Source organism: Lutjanus erythropterus, chromosome 19, assembly GCF_056507025.1.
Source record: "Lutjanus erythropterus isolate fLutEry1 chromosome 19, fLutEry1.hap2, whole genome shotgun sequence".
Taxonomy (NCBI): Eukaryota; Metazoa; Chordata; class Actinopteri; order Lutjaniformes; family Lutjanidae; genus Lutjanus; species Lutjanus erythropterus.
The window spans coordinates 20,150,878-20,167,414 of NC_139335.1; the positions used below are offsets into that span (position 1 = coordinate 20,150,878).

The following is a 16,537-nucleotide window of genomic DNA, read 5'->3' on the forward strand; positions in this document are numbered from 1 at the left end:
TGAACATAGAATTGAATCAACATATTTTGGATAATGTCAACAAAAACTGAACATGATAGATTTTGCAAAGGTAGAATTTAAGATGGAGCAGACACTGGATTACATTTGTACAGGTACTGCTCAATTTCTCATTTATTTCTCAGATCTGATTTTGTTGTTATTGTTTGTTTTGTTGCTGTTTTGTGTAGTGTAGTGTAGTCAGTGTCAGATTCCAGTGTGAACTGGCCACAGCCCTGAACAGACCCACACACACAAAATAACAATAATAAAGACCTCACATAATGTGATAAGAGTGGCTTCACAGAAACAGATTTTATCCAAAACTTCAGGATGTCAAGGACTACTTTTAACAACATTTGTGTCCACGAGAGTCTTGTGTGAAGATCTTTCAGGCAATTCAGTGATGTGAAAGCCACATGAATCCCGATATGACTGTTCACACTGAGGTCACATTGCAAAAAAATCAAACCTGCATCTGTTCTAGGACCACATATGAAAGTGGAAGAGAAGTGAAAGACCTCTGAGTCAGTTTTGGACCACATTTCCCTATGAATGTAGCTTAACTCTGTACAGTCACCCACAGACAAAATATTCTTCTACCTCTATGTCAGCCTTTGTACTTTGTAATTCTGGTCTGTGTATTGTTTTTAAATGGGTAGGCAGCAAATATGTGATTTCAATTTAGTTTACAGTACAGTTCTGTTGTAATGTGTCCCTAAATACCCAGAAGAAAGTCTAATAAAGGCCTCACAGTATAAAAGTCTCATTCTCATTCTCATTCTCATTCTCATTCTTATTCTTATTCTTATTCTTATTGTTTAAATTGTCTGTGTGTAGATGCTGCAGGCTCCGCTACAGCAGGGGGCGCTGTGGAGGTTAACTGCCGGCTCCATCTTGCGAGTAATCAAAACGTCCAGGAGGAAGAAGAGGAGGAAGAAAAACTGGACATCAGCTGATTTATCCCCAACAAGGTTCGTCCACCGACAAAGACCTCGTTTATCTAAATCAGCACAATAAATCTCACGCTACCTTCACTGTATACGTGTTGTTAAACCGTGCATGTTTACTCTCTTGTACGAGCTAGCTTGCCGTTGTCTTATCCGGAAGTGTCTAGCTAGCATCAGTGGCTACAGAGCTAACAGCTAACTAGTGGTGATCAGCTGTCTGTTGGTTTGAAAGGCTCGACCTGAGCATTAGTACAAAACACAGTGGGTGATTCAGAGGACACAGTGTGTTGTTAGGTGTCATGTGTTACTGATAATGCGAAAAATTAATGTGATTTTAATGTCTGGATAACAGGTTAGCCTAAGTGTAGCCTGTCGATCAGAGGTGTCCACACATTTCGTCTCTGTGTTATATTAGAAACCTCACCGTGGTGCTGTACTGTGTCAAAGTGTGACTGTTGTAATGTCATTTCATGTCATTTATGCTAAATGACGCATGTGCAAGTAAGGATGATCGTTTTGTTTTATATAGAAGTTACTTGAATCCTGTTAGTTGATAAACACAAAATAAACGGAACAGTTTTAAGAAATAAATTAGTGAAAGTATTCACCCAGAAAAACAATTTTGTGTTATTATTGTATTATCATAATGCAGTGTGCATTGATTTTGGAGATGCTGATCAACATTTTCCATTATTTCTGACATTTTATGGACGAAACAACTAACTGGTACACCGTGAAAATAACCTGCAGATTAATCAACAATGAAAATACTTTGCAGCCCTCGTTGTTCCTTCCAAACCACCAAAATTTTGATGCTACCTTGGGTTTTGGGAAGTTGAGATGGGGATTTACTTACTGTTTTGTAGTGATGTCATAATTTGTATTTTAAATTGAAAATAAGTTGAAATAAGCGATGACTTTCAATAATTGAAATCAAAGGCAAAATCTGTGATTCTCTGAGTATTTTTTTTCCTCTCCTCACCCACCTAATTGTAGTGTGTCCAAAGGAAAAAAAAACACTTCAAAGACAACACAGCGTAGCTCACTGGCCGTTATAACACATTTGCCAGGGCATAAAACCAATGATCTATTTGTCTTTTAAAAAAACAAGATTCAGTAGTCTGTCAATGTCATAGCTGTCAGTGCAAAAAAAAAGTTTATATTGAAAAATTGGTTTGACTCTTGACCATAAAATCAAGTCACAGATATAGTGAATCATGACACTCCTGTTTATTTTGACATTTTACAGACTAGACCATTAATCTGAAAAAAGGTTCTGTTTAGTTGCAGCCTCCTGTGTTAGTTTATTTAGCCTGGAAAAAGACTTATAATCAGACTGCAGTCTGATTTCTGTAATATGAATTTACATGATGGATATGGGGTCAGGACATTCTTTAGTTAGTGTGGTAAAGTGAAGCTTGAATGTATTTAAGTAGTATTGTGTAACACGACACAGCAGAAATCATCATGTCCAAATACTAACCTGCTCCATGTGCTGTCATCACTCTCCAACAGAAAATGGACACACGCTTCACTCGAGGGAAATCCAACATCTTGGAGAGACCCCTGACCCGACCCAAGACTGAGGTCAGCGTGAGCGCCTTTGCCCTCCTGTTCTCAGAGATGGTCCAGTACTGTCAGAGCCGTGTGTACTCTGTGTCTGAGCTGCAGACGCGCCTGGCGGACATGGGTCAGAGTGTTGGTGCCAGCATGCTGGACGTGCTGGTGCTGAGAGAGAAGAACGGAAAGAGGGAGACGAAAGTGCTCAATATGCTGCTCTTCATCAAGGTGAGCGAAATGTAAAATATCACTGATGGCTGTAGAGATCAGTAGCTTTTTAATATTTAAAAAAATATATATTTTTTAATGTCTTTCCTTTAGGTTAATGTCTGGAAGTCTTTGTTTGGGAAGGAGGCTGACAAGCTGGAGCAGGCCAATGACGATGACAAGACTTACTACATCATAGAAAAGGAGCCGCTTATCAATGCGTACATCTCCGTGCCCAAGGAGAACAGCAGCTTGAACTGTGCCGCCTTCACTGCAGGCGTTGTGGAGGCCATCCTCACACACAGTGGCTTCCCTGCCAAGGTCACTGCTCATTGGCACAAAGGCACCACGCTAATGATAAAGTTTAACGAGTCGGTCATCGCCAGGGACAAGGCTTTGGACGGCAGATAAGGACAACTGGACAGAGCGGGTGCTTATGTTAATCAGTACAGGATGAAAAGGAGTCATGCAGGTCCAGCCTAGTGTTTGTCCCTGTCTGAATCTCCTGTGGTAACTGGGTGACTGGATGGATGGATGGATGCAACCTACTGAGCCATGCCCACAGTGGAAAACACTCAGCTAGTTGGTTTAATCTTTCAAGTCCTTGTGGATCATCTCACTCTTGTTATACCTCATGAAGTGACACAAATTGTTTACTGAAGATCACATTTGATTTGTAGTAGACTTGCACCGATTTCAACTTTCTTAGCCGATTCCGATTTCCGATTTTTGGGGGGGTCTGACCTACCGATTCCGATTTTGGCCGGTTCCGATTTTCAGTCTTTCTAAGAACTGTAATTGACAGCATTCACAAACATTTTTGCAACTTTTCTTGTAAATATGTTCATAATAAGACACTGACTATTAAATATTCATTTAATACTTTCTCCAAAATCATCCAGATTACAACCAGGCCTAATCATAATTTTTTATTAAGATTATGAATTGGGTGAACGTGATCTCGCGAGATCATCTCGCGGGATTTCGTGGGACGCGATTTCACGTGATCTTTTGTGGAAGCGGATGTAAACAAACCGGAGACTAACGCGGTGCAACAGTTTGAAGTAAAACTTTGCCGTGAGAAAAACAGACACAGAAGTTAAACGAGTCTGGATGACAAAATGTCTGAGGAGACGCATCAACACAGGTTGTTTATTCTTCAGCCAGAACAGGAGGTGAGATTTGAACTGTCCTTCTTTGAACAGCAGTCTGCTGCTAGCTTGCTAGCATTAGCCTGAAGTGCGAGAGAGTTTACGGCTGTTTTGCGACATTGTCAGCTGCTCTGTCTCGTTGTAGACTGTCTGTCTTTTCTTTATCCTGTTCTTGGAATCTGTCTCTGACACCATCTTCAAGCAGACATGTGTCTGAGTGTGTAGCTGTTATCAGCGCTGTGTTGACGTCACGGTCAGTTTGTCTGCTGCGCGCATGACGTGACCATCGTGCAGAACGTGTGTGACAATGATGGGCACAGAACCGGATTTGTGACGCTGACCGGCCGGTCACCGGTCAGGGCCGGTCACGTGAAAACCGGCCCGATTCCGAGCATTGCCGATTAATCGGTGCAAGTCTAATTTGTAGTTTGTCACATTTTTACATCACAGATCATTCATAAGAAATGAACATATTGAATACTCCTTCACCACATAAGTTTGTTGTTTTTAACAGTAATCCTCTGATTTTAAACCCAGCAGGATAACATATTTTAATCAGAGGGCCAGTATGTACTAACCCTAACCCCTAACCATGTAGGAGAAACTACGGTGGCTGTAGCCAGCGTTTGGTTTGTCTGTTCTGGGCTACTGTAGAAACATGGTGGACTCACACCCTCTGTAGATATAAATGTTTCATTCTAAGGTAACAAAAACACAACAGTTCTTATTTTTAGACACCATTGAAAACATAGACACACTGGTCCTTTGAATCATAAGGTCACCATGGCCCCTTTCACGCTGTTTTTTGTTTTGTTTTTTTTTACTTTTTGTAGACTAAACAATGAATTGAAAGAGTAATCAAAACAAAAACAACCCACTAATTGTTTTCTAACTAATTAGAGCATTTCCATTGTGTCTTGAATAAGAAGACTTGAATTTTTGAAGCTGGAAACCCCCAAAAGATTGTATGTCAAAAATTGTTGACAGTGAGCTGTGAACCTGATTTGGGTGTTTGAAAATGAAATGTTTACAATTAAAAAACATAAAATTATTAACCATTATTCACTACAGTGAGTTTAAGCCACAATTTATAAAACACAGTTTTGGGAAGGGGGGTTTCTAGAACTCAAAGATCAAGTTTATCTAAAGAAGAAAAGTAAATTATCCCAACAAAACATTATTAGTTGGTAAAACTTTTTCAAAACTCTAAAATCGAATGAAGTGAGTTGCCTTGATATTTTGAGCTTTGTCTGTTTTTTTTACTTTTAGAAATACAGAAATAGGTCTGCACACCAGAAACTGCTCCTTTTTGAAATTTTAATAGTATCAATACTATTAAAATAAGAGTATCGATAGATACTATTAAAATTTCCTAAAGGAGCAGTTTCTGGTGTGCAGACCTATATTTGTATTTTTGTATTTGTTCTTCTGTCCAGCACCCAGTATTTATCGTTTTTAGATGTGTGTGTTGTTTCATGGGTTAACTTTTTCGTTCTTACAGTGTATGTGCTATATTTGTATTATGATTTTATTTTGTGCGTGTGTGAGAAAGAGAGAGAGACAGAGACTGGGGGTTATTAGTAACAAAGGGGACTTTGTACTCTATAATTAAAAACAGAACCTAAACATGATGTTTTAGAAGCTGATTCCACTATATCTAGACTCAGCACTTTGACAAATATTTTTTAAGTCAGCAAAATAACAGATAAATAAAGGCTTCAGCATTTCTGTCTCAGAATTTAATTCCTGGCAGCATGAAGAAAGCTTCAGCTTGGGAAATTTAAAGACAATATAATCAGTGACATACCCGTCTCTCTCCCATCATTTCGGTCTGTACTGTCAGCAAAAAAAGTTTTAAAAATTGTTTGACATTTTGGGGAGTATGCCTATGTGTATTTTCTAAAATGTGGTACACATTAGACAAGATGATAGAAATCACTCTCATGTCTGTACACTAATTATTAAGTTACAGTGAGCAGCCAGTCAGTTTATCTGAGCATAAAGACTGGAAAAACTGAAAAATCCACCAACCTGTTCATCTGTACAAAAATTAAAAAGTATAAAAACAACACACAGGCTAGGCTAAGTGGCTGTTGGGGACATATTCATATTTACCACACAGATATGTGATCAACCTCTTTGTCTAACTGTCTTCCACAAAGCAAACATTGTACCAAAAATGTTGACCTCAGTTTATCTACAATCATGTCTACAGTCGTGCTCATAGTGTGTTTCTTGTGCTTGCTGTAATTGATGGAACTGTTTATTTGTCTATTGAGTAAAACTGTGATTAAAAAATGCAAAATGTCATTTGAATTCAGTGACTTTTTCATTATTATTATTATTATTATCATTTTTTTTTGTTCTTCACATCGTCACCTACAGTGCCATACTGTTTGAGTTCAACAGCAAACTGATGAACTCAGGGTTTGGAGCCAAACCATTTCAGTTTGTGGCTGTGAAATGTACCAAGAATGATCAGAAACTTATTATGTACAATAGTTGATATTATTATCAATCATATGTTACTATTACTACTATGTGACATGTATTACATATTACACAAGCGACGAAATATAACATCACATCAGATCCATTAATCCATTAATTAGTAACCATTTTTTCTATTTTGAGTCTGATTTTCTATGTAAAATAAGTGGCATACTTTAGGGAAAATAAATATTCTGCATATTTATGGTGATATATCAGTACTTACAAGAAGCATACTTTATTGTACACAGCCATATACGTTAAATGTACTAGGTATACTTTTACATGTATATAAACAGTCTAGATCTCATGGACAGATTGTATATGCATATAAATAGTATATTTAACATTTGCACATTACACATGTATATACACATTGCACATTCCCAGTTATTGTTATTATACTGTTTCTATTTTTGTCTTATTTGTTTTGGATTTTATTTGGATTTTATTCCATGTTTCCCATTGCGCTGCTACTTTTTGTGCTGCTGTGTCAAATTGCATTGAATCAGTGGATCAATAAAGATACTTTATATCTTATCTCGTCTTATCTTGTCTTATTTTATCTTATCTCGTCTTGTCTTGTCTTGTCTTGTCTTATCTCATCTTGTCTCATCTCATCTCATCTCATCTCATCTCATCTCATCTCATCTAGCACATAAAATAGCAAAATAAAATCTACCTAGTATATAATTAGTTGTTCCAAAATAGCAAACTTAAAGTTAACCAATGATGAACACAGTTGAAGTATACCGATGATTAGTCTGACTGCAAGTAGACTCAAGTTTGCTAAAAAAAAAAAAAAAAAAATTAATGTACTAAGTATATTTGTTTTTCTCCAGGGTTACAAGTATGAGCTAATGCTGGCATGTCATCAGCCTGGAGAATCTAATATTAGCGCCAGATATGTCAGGATGATTGGAGAGAGCTCTCTCTCTCTCTTCAGCTCACAGCAGCGGCGCAGACACGAGTCACGTGACCAGGAGTCACATGGTTACCAGGAAGCTGTGATGTGTTTACCTATGTGTCATCCGTACTCTGCGACACCGAGCATCATTTCTTGCAATGAAATCTTTAATAATATGAGTTCACTCAGTGCTGTCTGAGCCGTGTGCCGGTAATGTCCGTCTCCATCATCCCCGTGTGATCGTCTGATCATCACCACCATGGCATCTTCAAGTTACACCTGCATCCAAGACAGCGCCACAGGTTTGACAAATCACAACATCTGTGCTTCTCTTTCTGCCTTCATGGCGCCAACCAGTCTCTATTTATCTCTCTCTCATTTTATTAATGATATTCCTACACATCAGGGTCCATCTGTTCATTTATTTGAGGTGGTGTTTACAATGATGATGTATTCGCTGTAACAAAGGAAATGTCTCATAACAACGTTGTAGATATTTTACTGATGCTGCATCACATTTTACTCACTGAGCAGGTCCGATCCTCAGCTCAGCTTATTTATACAATGAATGAATCGCTCTGTACAAAAAAGGTAACTGTATTCCAGTGCAGTTACAGAAAAAAACAAAAACAAAACACATGATCAGATTACAGATACAGTCAGTAAAAATGGGGATTATTTAGCATGATTACAATTTTAAAATACATTGTAAAATAAAGATATACTACCATTCAGAGTGTGCACAGATTACAACACCTCACAAGACTCAACACCACTTTGATTTCATCTTAATTAATAAGATTACCTTTTTAAAAAATGTAGTCTGTGAGGTAATCTAAATATCACAATATTAAAGCAATGTAAATCAATTACATTGCGTTACTTTTGGATTACCTCAATATAAAATACGGTGAAGTCGTTTAGCCTGATATAGTGTGTTTATTGCTGCAGCTAACTATCATTGATTAGTCAGTCAGTGGTCCATGAAATGTCAGAAAATGGTGAAAAATGTTGATCAAAGCCCAAGATGACATCCTCAAATGTCAAAAACCACAAAATATTCACATTTAAGAAGCTGAAATGAGTGAATTTCCAATTCGAAAAATTACTCAAATTGAATAGATGTGGTTTAATTCAATATTCAGTTATTTATGGATTTGTTGCATCTCTAAATGTTTAATCATTTGTTGTTAGGTTTAGGCTATGAGTTTGTCCGGCTGTTCCTTCCTTTGTTGTTTATTGTTATTTACTGATTGATTGATTTAAAGACAAAAAGTGTTTAAATTTCCACCCAGCGAAGCATTTTTTCACTTGAGGCCATGACAATGAATTGGCAACTGCATGTGCACTGTGCGTGGTAGTATATAATTCTTCATTTTAAAACTGTAATCTAAGTAATAATCCCCATTTTTTTCTAAATGTATCTGTAATCTTATTATGTATTTTTTATCTGTAACTGTAATGGATTACAGTTACCTTTTTTTTAGTATCCAGATTATGTAACCCTGTTATATGTATCTGTTACTCTTCAAGTTTGATTATGTCAGGGACTAAAAGTCACGATATCTCAGCCTCATCAGTTTTTTTTTAGACCAGTTTTGTCCCCAACTTTAAAAAAGTGTGATGCTGAGTCACTTGAGTGCCTCTTAAACATGTTATTACTGCTGATCATGTTTGAGCTTCACTTCCTGTTCTTCTTTCTTTATTTCCCAGAGAAGGACAGACTTCTCTCCTCGGTGACCACCTATGGGTCCCGGGACCTTGTTGGGGGTGTGAGCCCCCGTCCCACCTGTCTGGTGGGCTCTGAGCCGCACCAGAAGCAGGAGGAGGAGGAGGAGGAGGAGGCCCTGCGGAGGAAGCTCAAGTACTTCTTCATGAGCCCTTGTGACAAGTATCACGCCAAGGGCCGCAAGCCTTTCAAACTGGGCCTGCAGCTGCTCAAGATCATCATTGTGACTGTGCAGGTGGATACAGCTGAAGTACCACATACATTACATCACAACATGATGGATGCTGCTGTTGTTGTTTATTTATTGCATTTTTCTCCTTTAACTACTGTCCTAAAATTGCCTGACTGTTGAAGCTCATTTGTCTTGTCCCTGTCTCTGCCCCTCAGTTGGTGCTGTTTGGACTGAGCAACCAGATGGTGGTGACATTTAAAGAGGAAAACACGGCCGCATTCAAACACCTTTTCCTGAAGGGTTATCAGGACGACGCTCCTCAGGCCGTTCACACGCAGAAGGAACTGTACAACCACATCCACTTTGCCATAGAGCAGGTAGCCTAATAATAACTACAATGAGTCATTTCCGGGCGCTGCCTTAAAGGGGTGATTCACCCAGATTACAAAACATATTTTCTCTCATACCCAGTAGGCTATTTGGGAGAGTATAAGGGGGACGCCATACTCCAAATCCCCCTTGTTAACCTGCCATACCCCCTTTCCATTCTCTTGTACGTGTCAAACTCAATCCTGCCCAGCACTTTATTTTATGTTTGCACATTACAGTTTTATGCTGCATTTCGGGATGCAGCATAAACTACACGTCCCAGCTTTCAGAGCTAGTGATTAATTGTTAAGTTATTACTAAAAACAATAATCGAACGCAGAGGCTGTGTAATCTGATACATTTTACAACCAGTCCCAAATGTAATGTTGATGTGGCTCAGGATGAAACTGAGTTTGACACCTCTGTCCTCTCAGGAGAAAGAGTTCTTTTTACGGGCAGGACAAAAAAAATAAATGAATACTATAAAGTAAGGGGCGAAGGCACAAGTTAACTGAAGAATCAAAATTAAGTTCATGAATAACTCATCAACAAATCATCAAAATAATTTTAGGTAAACAATTGCTTGGTAATCATACTGTTGCTAAAAAAAAAACAAGGATGTGGTCCATCTATTTGGTTGTTGACTCCTTTAACTGAGTTGCATTATGGTTATATCTTGCATTCGCCTCCGTTCTCTGTGTAGCTCTTCCATTTGGCCTACAGTATGCGTCCCATTCTAAGGTTTCCTCTGGTTTTATATTTTAACTGCCCCATTTCTTTTACTTGTTCCCGTAAGTCCCCCCCTGGTGGACTAGATATTACTTAAGGTGATGGAGAAAATGTGCGGTAATGAGTTGTAATTTGCCGCTCCACTTCTCCACTCTCCCCTTCAGTACATGGCTCTACCTCAGATCTCACTGGGACGGTATGCGTACGTGTTGGGTGTCGGCGACAACGGAACTGCACTCTCCCTCTGCCAGAGGTACTACAGGAGGGGCACCATCGACCCCGTCAACGACACCTTTGACATTGATCCCCACGTTGTCACTGGTAGGACGACTTTTTATCCCTCCGTTTTTTTTCTCTGTAGTGTTCAGTAAGTTGCTCTTTGGGTATCTGACATTAAAACCGGCAGTTGTTTTTTCAGTGCCAGCCTCATTTTGGCCCTTAAGGAAATGACTGTGTCAGTGAGTCATTGTGTTGCTGCTCCACATAAGTCAAGAGGTGCCCTGCAACTGTGTCCTACTTTCAAACGCTAGAAATAGTCCCTGTCCCCAAAAACACAACACTAAAGCTTATTTTCCATATACCTGAGTAACGACACACTGTGTTTCTGTCTTGGGAAGAGAGTTATTTGCATACACCTGCTGATTTGGCAGAGACTTTCAGTGATGGATGATAAATCTTGCGTCAAAAATAAAGTAAGACAAATGAAAATCTCCAAGGGGATGCCTCAGCATTTAAAAGCTTTGAGGAAGTGTTGTTGAAGCCCACAGTTCCCATGATATGGAAAAATATGCTTTTGTTTGCTTTTAAAACTTCCCCATGTGATATTTTTTAGTTCCTCTACTGCTATTTTCTGATTTTTTCCAGACTGTGTTGGACTGAATCCACCGGCTTACAGTTCTGCTCCAGGAAACAGTGACTACAAGAATTTCACTCTCAAGTTTTACAAGTCAGATAATATTATGTTTTATGTTGAAATAAAAAGTGTTATTTCTCTGCACAATGCAAACTATTCACACTGAATGCTGTCATGTATATTTGTCTCCAGACTGATCAATGTTACAGTTGACTTCCAGCTGAAGGCCATCAACATTCAGACCATTATAAACAATGAAATCCCTGACTGCTACACCTTTGCTATCACGGTGAGCTATCTCTCCCATTATTTCTATTTAAAGCTTCTACAAGGAGTTTTTAACTGGTTATGAAACAGTCTCGGTTTAATATTGATGCCTCTATATGACCTACGTAAGTAGACAAGATCATCCATGAGAATATTGGCTATTTCTGTATTGTTGTTCTTTTTTTACTCAACACAGAGAACAAAAATGATCAAGAGACTTGACAAAGTAGAACAAAAAGAAAGGTGTACATATGCATGTCAATCCATACATGGATTGAGAGTCTGTCTGATGTATATGTCGCTGTACAAATGAAAAAGGACCAGAAAAGATGTCCTAGGGTGCTGTCACTCAACTTATTCTTATTGCATGTAGGAGAGACAGAAGGATGGATTCTCTTCAGCCTGCTTTTGAAAAAGTGCAACCGAATGAGTTGAATCCAGCAGTGACAGAACATAATTTAATCCTATCCAACCCCTTTTCCCTTAACTCAATCTTTACACCAACACCATTAATCCATCCCTCTTTAATGTGGACAGAGGAGGTTGCCAAAGGAAAATAGACCAACAAATTGTGAAATGAAGTGTTTAGAGGTAGTGGTTTTAGTCACAGAGTCATAACGGTCTGCATTGTTGTTTTTTATGCCTGCCACCAGGTCAGATTCTCTGTGAAATCACATCAAATGTTTCACATGCAGTTACAGTGTAAAGTATGTTCGCCAGTTAAAAGGAAGCAGGAGGAGATTTCTCTGTAGGTAATTTTATTTTTTATTTTTTATTTTTTGAGGTTATTAAGGTGGAAACACTGCTACTTTTGTTTATAGGGACCCCTAAATAGAATTTAAGAATATGAAAGTTCCTTGTAGTAGTTTTAAAGGAACCTCCTGCATCACACTTTAGTCCAGATAGAAAGAGTCAGCACACACTACTGCAAAGTTTTCCCAAGCTGTATATTAAAATGAGGCAAAACGTTGAGATAAACTCAAGGTTATATATATTTACTTTGGCTCTTGTTGCTAACAGATCGTCATGGATAACAGGGCGCACAGCGGCAAAGTTAAGATCAGTCTGCAGAACCAGGCGTCCATACAGGAGTGTAAAGACCCCAATGTGTCTGGACACGGTGAGTAACTGGTGGTGGGTGAACTACAGTGGACACATGATTTATGGAGATATTCACTCACCTGACTCTTGATATCCACTGTTTTATCTGTCATTCTGTAAATCGCCTTTGATCCTCCTATTTGGCTCCTCTTCTGGCAGCGGAGAGCTACGCGCGGGAGTTCTTTGATGTGCTGGTGGCGTTCGTCTGTCTGCTGTCCCTGCTGCTGTGTGGGCGCTCCATCCTCAGAGGCATCCTGCTGCAGCATGTAAGAAAGCAGACATTTATGTATTTATGCTCTGAAAATACTGTTTCACCTGGTGAGAGTAACATTTCTACAGTACAATCAGAAATCAGAAATCAAAGGTGGTCAAAAAATCATCAAAACCTTCCAAAGTAAGTTTATCTGAATTTTAATAAACTGAAAAGTGCATACAGGATATAAGAAAACATTTCTATCCCCAACATCCTGCATTGTCCAAGGATATTAATCATTAATACCAAAAAAAGATTAAAAAGTCTCATTAGCAGTAACATAATAGCAAAAAATGAATGATAGTAAATTAAGAAAAAATAGCTTTGCATCAGGGAGGTTAAAGGATGCTTACAATCATGAGTTATGAGTTAACAGAGAATTATTTCATGATTTTAAAATTGCCATATTTAAAAAGTGGAATAAAAAATGTAACCAAGTAATTTAATCTGGGCTGATTATAGTTACTTATTTTTTTGTATTTTATTATGTAATCCCGATTACATGCAATCCATTACTATCCAATCCTGAACATAATAACACAGCTTCCCGTCTTACTGATCATCTTCCCTCTCCCCAACCAGGAGTATGTGCAGTTTTTCCACCACAAACTTGGCCGCAGTGTGAGCTGGGGGGACAGAATGGAGTTCATCAATGGCTGGTATATTCTGCTCATCGTCAGCGACATGTTCACCATCGTCGGCAGCTTCATCAAAATTGGGATCGAGTCCAAGGTGATATGACACACAGAAACTTGAGCACCTCCAGCTGATGTGTAAACGGCCCTTTCTTTCTCGCTTTCTGGTAATTAACGATATTTCTGTTATGATGCAGAACCTGTCATCGTATGACATCTGTGGAATCCTGCTGGGAACCTCCACTCTGCTGGTGTGGGTGGGAGTCATCCGTTACCTCAGCTTCTTCCAGAAATACAATGTAGGTCAAACACACACACACACACACACACACACACGCATACATAAAGGTCATGTTATTTGTCTTGTGTGTCGACCACTCTTAAATAAATGTATTTAGCTCACTCCCTCCCTCTCTGTTTCTCTCACAGATCTTGATTGTGACTCTGCGAGCTGCTTTTCCAAACGTTATTCGCTTCTGCTGCTGTGCAGCTGCCATTTATATGGGATATTGCTTCTGTGGCTGGATAGTGCTGGGGCCCTATCATGCGAAGGTACTGCACACACACACACACACACACACACTGCACCAGGAATGAGCTGGCATGAGTCATTCAGAGCACATTAACATGTCACAACAGTCTAATTATCATAAAATGCCCTCCAGCATATCATCTTTGTAGCTATGTATAATTAATAAGAAGAAAATTAACATTTATTAAATATGAATCATAACAAAACTGGTGTCCTGTGCTCTGGTAAAAAGAGGGCCATCTTACAAATATCATCTAATAACATTTTACATACGCAAACAATATGACAACAAGATTTGAATTAAAGGGTGCAAGCAAATTCACATGACTACAAAAATATTAGTAAAAGTTCAGTTTCATAAAGAACCATTTCCAGAAAGCCATAGCTGCTAAATTAGTTTATTTACTTTCTTATATGAGATGATAAAGAGTAAATAAATAAGAAAAATAAAGGGGTGTACTCTGTTGTTCCTCAACAGTCACGTTATTTTTCCCATCATGCCCTATATTAAAATCAACCCAATAGGTTTTGCAAAAGGCACGGATATAAATGGAAACTGTTGGTTCAACATTTTGACAACAGCTAACTTTAAGTCAGCTGGCCTGTCTGCCTGCAAAGAGACCAGCTGTGCACATCTGGTTGTGGGTTGCTAGGTATGATAACAGTTGGGTTAATTTTATCTAGCCTAGTGTGTGGATTGTGTGTGTATATTATGTTTCTGGGAACTTGGATGACAAACACACAAAACTAATGGATCAGTTTATGATAATCATTCATAATAAAGTCTAAGGGCCGTGCAAATAACGGGAATATCCCCGGAGAAACGACAAAACGTGAGGGCAATCATCTGCCTGCCTCTCATCTCAGTGTCATTTCCTCGTTTAAATGCTGCTTTAATATTGATTGCCTGAATTTCATTTTTGTGTGTTGTGGTTTTATTTCTTCTGTCACTGTACACTACAGTTTCGTTCCTTGTCCATGGTGTCTGAGTGCCTGTTCTCTCTGATCAATGGAGACGACATGTTTGTAACGTTCGCTGAGATGGAGCAAAGTGGCACACTGGTGTGGATCTTCAGCCAGGTCTACCTTTACACCTTCATCTCCCTCTTCATCTACATGGTGCTGTCCCTCTTCATCGCGCTGATCACTGGAGCCTACGACACCATTATGGTATGCTTTCATTTAGTTTAGCTTGTGTTCCAAAATATTTTATGTGAGATGCAGTTGAGCACTCGTCATCAAATTCTGTCTTTTGTTATTCCTTTCCAAGAGAATTTATTAAATATTATTTAACTATTTAAACTCGATATAGAAATTGACTGTGAATCAGTGGTGATTTTATCATGTTGTCCTCCCACAGGCCCAAACACAGGACCAGGTACGCGTGAGCGATCTGCACACTTTCATTGCAGAGTGCAAGGACACGCCCAGCTCTGGCAAGTTCCGCGGGCCTGAGGGGTCATCATGCTCCTTCCTCTGCTGCTGTGACTGGTGAGGAGGAGGAGGAGGAGGAAGTGGATGCACACAGGGAGTAGTATGTGTACAAGTGTGTGCGTGCTTGTGTGGGCAAAGGAGCCTTGATTTTTTTTTCCTCTCTTTAAAGCACGATATTTCCACTCCAGTGACAGCCGGCTGCAATTGCACTCCATCCTCCAGATACCCAGCAGGGACGATAAATGCTTTGAGAGTGAACAGACTGACCTTGGACCACATTGTCCTCTGTGGCCATCTTTGAATTTTGCATTTAAATTTGTGCTGGAACGGTAGAATGCACTGCACACTTACAAGCCCAATTACCTGCTTCAGCTTTTGTACCGTATGAATAATTTATTGCCTCTTTCTGAGATGTCAGTTTGTTACGGCTTTGATGACTAGATGCAAAAGGCCAGTAAACATATTCATTGCTGTAGTAGACTGGACACAGGGTCCACCGAGCAAAATGGAGTCACATTTTCACTTGAATGACCCACTATGTACAGGGTTTTTATTCTCACTTTATTGTCTACATGGCTACCTAGGTGACAGAATTTTGTGCCTCTTGATTATGTAAATACATGTATGTTTACTGAATCTTCACAGCAGCGATAGAACAGACACAAGATACAAGCTGACAAAAGATCATTAACTGCTGTATGTATGCATTAGCTTCTGCAACATTTTCAGTCAAGGCCGGTCCTTCGCTCCCATTTTCATTCTTCGCTCCTCGTCCCCTTTGTTCATGTCCTCTGAGGGAGGTGATGGCTCCGCAAGGGAGGACGAGCCCTGAAGCCAACCAGTTAGTCATCAATATGTATGAAGTGATCCTGCTGTAAAGAGCCAGGTAACTGTGAGCTTATGAACTTCGAGGCAGAGCCTTTTTATTGTTTGGCTTGCAGTGCTCCGTTCAAGGCTGCAAAATAATGTTTGACAACAAAACATTGCAATGATCAAGTCTGGATGAAACAAAGGCTTGTATTAGGATCTCTGCATTGGCTATGCACAAAGGAGAAGAAGAAGATTTTTTTATGTTACGTAGGTGAAAAGAGGCAGTCTGGGTGATTTCTTTGATGGCTCACTCAAAATAGATGGTACGATCAAACATAACAACAAAATGACCAGCACCTATCAGAATTATCAGAACTTCAGAATTTCGGAA

The 16,537-nt window shown here is 39.1% G+C and overlaps 2 protein-coding genes across 3 annotated transcripts; both read left to right on the plus strand.

The window, feature by feature from the left end:
- Window positions 1-864: 864 nt before the first annotated feature.
- LOC146309707 (trafficking protein particle complex subunit 5-like) lies at window positions 865-3,389 on the plus strand. Of its 2 annotated transcripts, none has more exons than XM_084745239.1 (3): window positions 865-1,000; window positions 2,463-2,735; window positions 2,829-3,389. In XM_084745239.1, exons 2-3 carry the CDS (start codon window positions 2,466-2,468, stop codon window positions 3,123-3,125), a joined length of 567 nt encoding a protein of 188 aa, XP_084601365.1. In that variant the 5' UTR covers window positions 865-1,000; window positions 2,463-2,465; the 3' UTR covers window positions 3,126-3,389. The 2 variants fall into 2 exon arrangements, with proteins under 2 accessions (XP_084601365.1, XP_084601366.1); XM_084745240.1 differs by having other exon boundaries at window positions 876-971.
- A 3,824-nt stretch (window positions 3,390-7,213) lies between these two features.
- On the plus strand, window positions 7,214-15,409 carry mcoln1b (mucolipin TRP cation channel 1b). The gene is made up of 13 exons (XM_084744744.1): window positions 7,214-7,564; window positions 8,976-9,226; window positions 9,379-9,540; window positions 10,426-10,582; window positions 11,126-11,207; window positions 11,307-11,403; window positions 12,402-12,501; window positions 12,642-12,748; window positions 13,318-13,467; window positions 13,568-13,669; window positions 13,800-13,922; window positions 14,866-15,072; window positions 15,263-15,409. The coding sequence occupies exons 1-13, from the start codon at window positions 7,522-7,524 to the stop codon at window positions 15,395-15,397; spliced, it is 1,716 nt and encodes a 571-aa protein (XP_084600870.1). The 5' UTR covers window positions 7,214-7,521; the 3' UTR covers window positions 15,398-15,409.
- Window positions 15,410-16,537: the final 1,128 nt, after the last annotated feature.

What these genes read in the sequence shown, in the direction of transcription:
- LOC146309707 (XM_084745239.1), top strand. Translation starts at nt 2,466, where the DNA reads ATGGACACACGCTTCACTCGAGGGAAATCCAACATCTTGGAGAGACCC. An exon ending in ATATGCTGCTCTTCATCAAG is followed by an intron (nt 2,736 to 2,828) that starts GTGAGCGAAATG and finishes TCTTTCCTTTAG; the next exon opens with GTTAATGTCTGGAAGTCTTT.
- mcoln1b (XM_084744744.1), top strand. Translation starts at nt 7,522, where the DNA reads ATGGCATCTTCAAGTTACACCTGCATCCAAGACAGCGCCACAG. An exon ending in CCCCAATGTGTCTGGACACG is followed by an intron (nt 12,502 to 12,641) that starts GTGAGTAACTGG and finishes CTCTTCTGGCAG; the next exon opens with CGGAGAGCTACGCGCGGGAG. An exon ending in GCTTCTTCCAGAAATACAAT is followed by an intron (nt 13,670 to 13,799) that starts GTAGGTCAAACA and finishes TTTCTCTCACAG; the next exon opens with ATCTTGATTGTGACTCTGCG.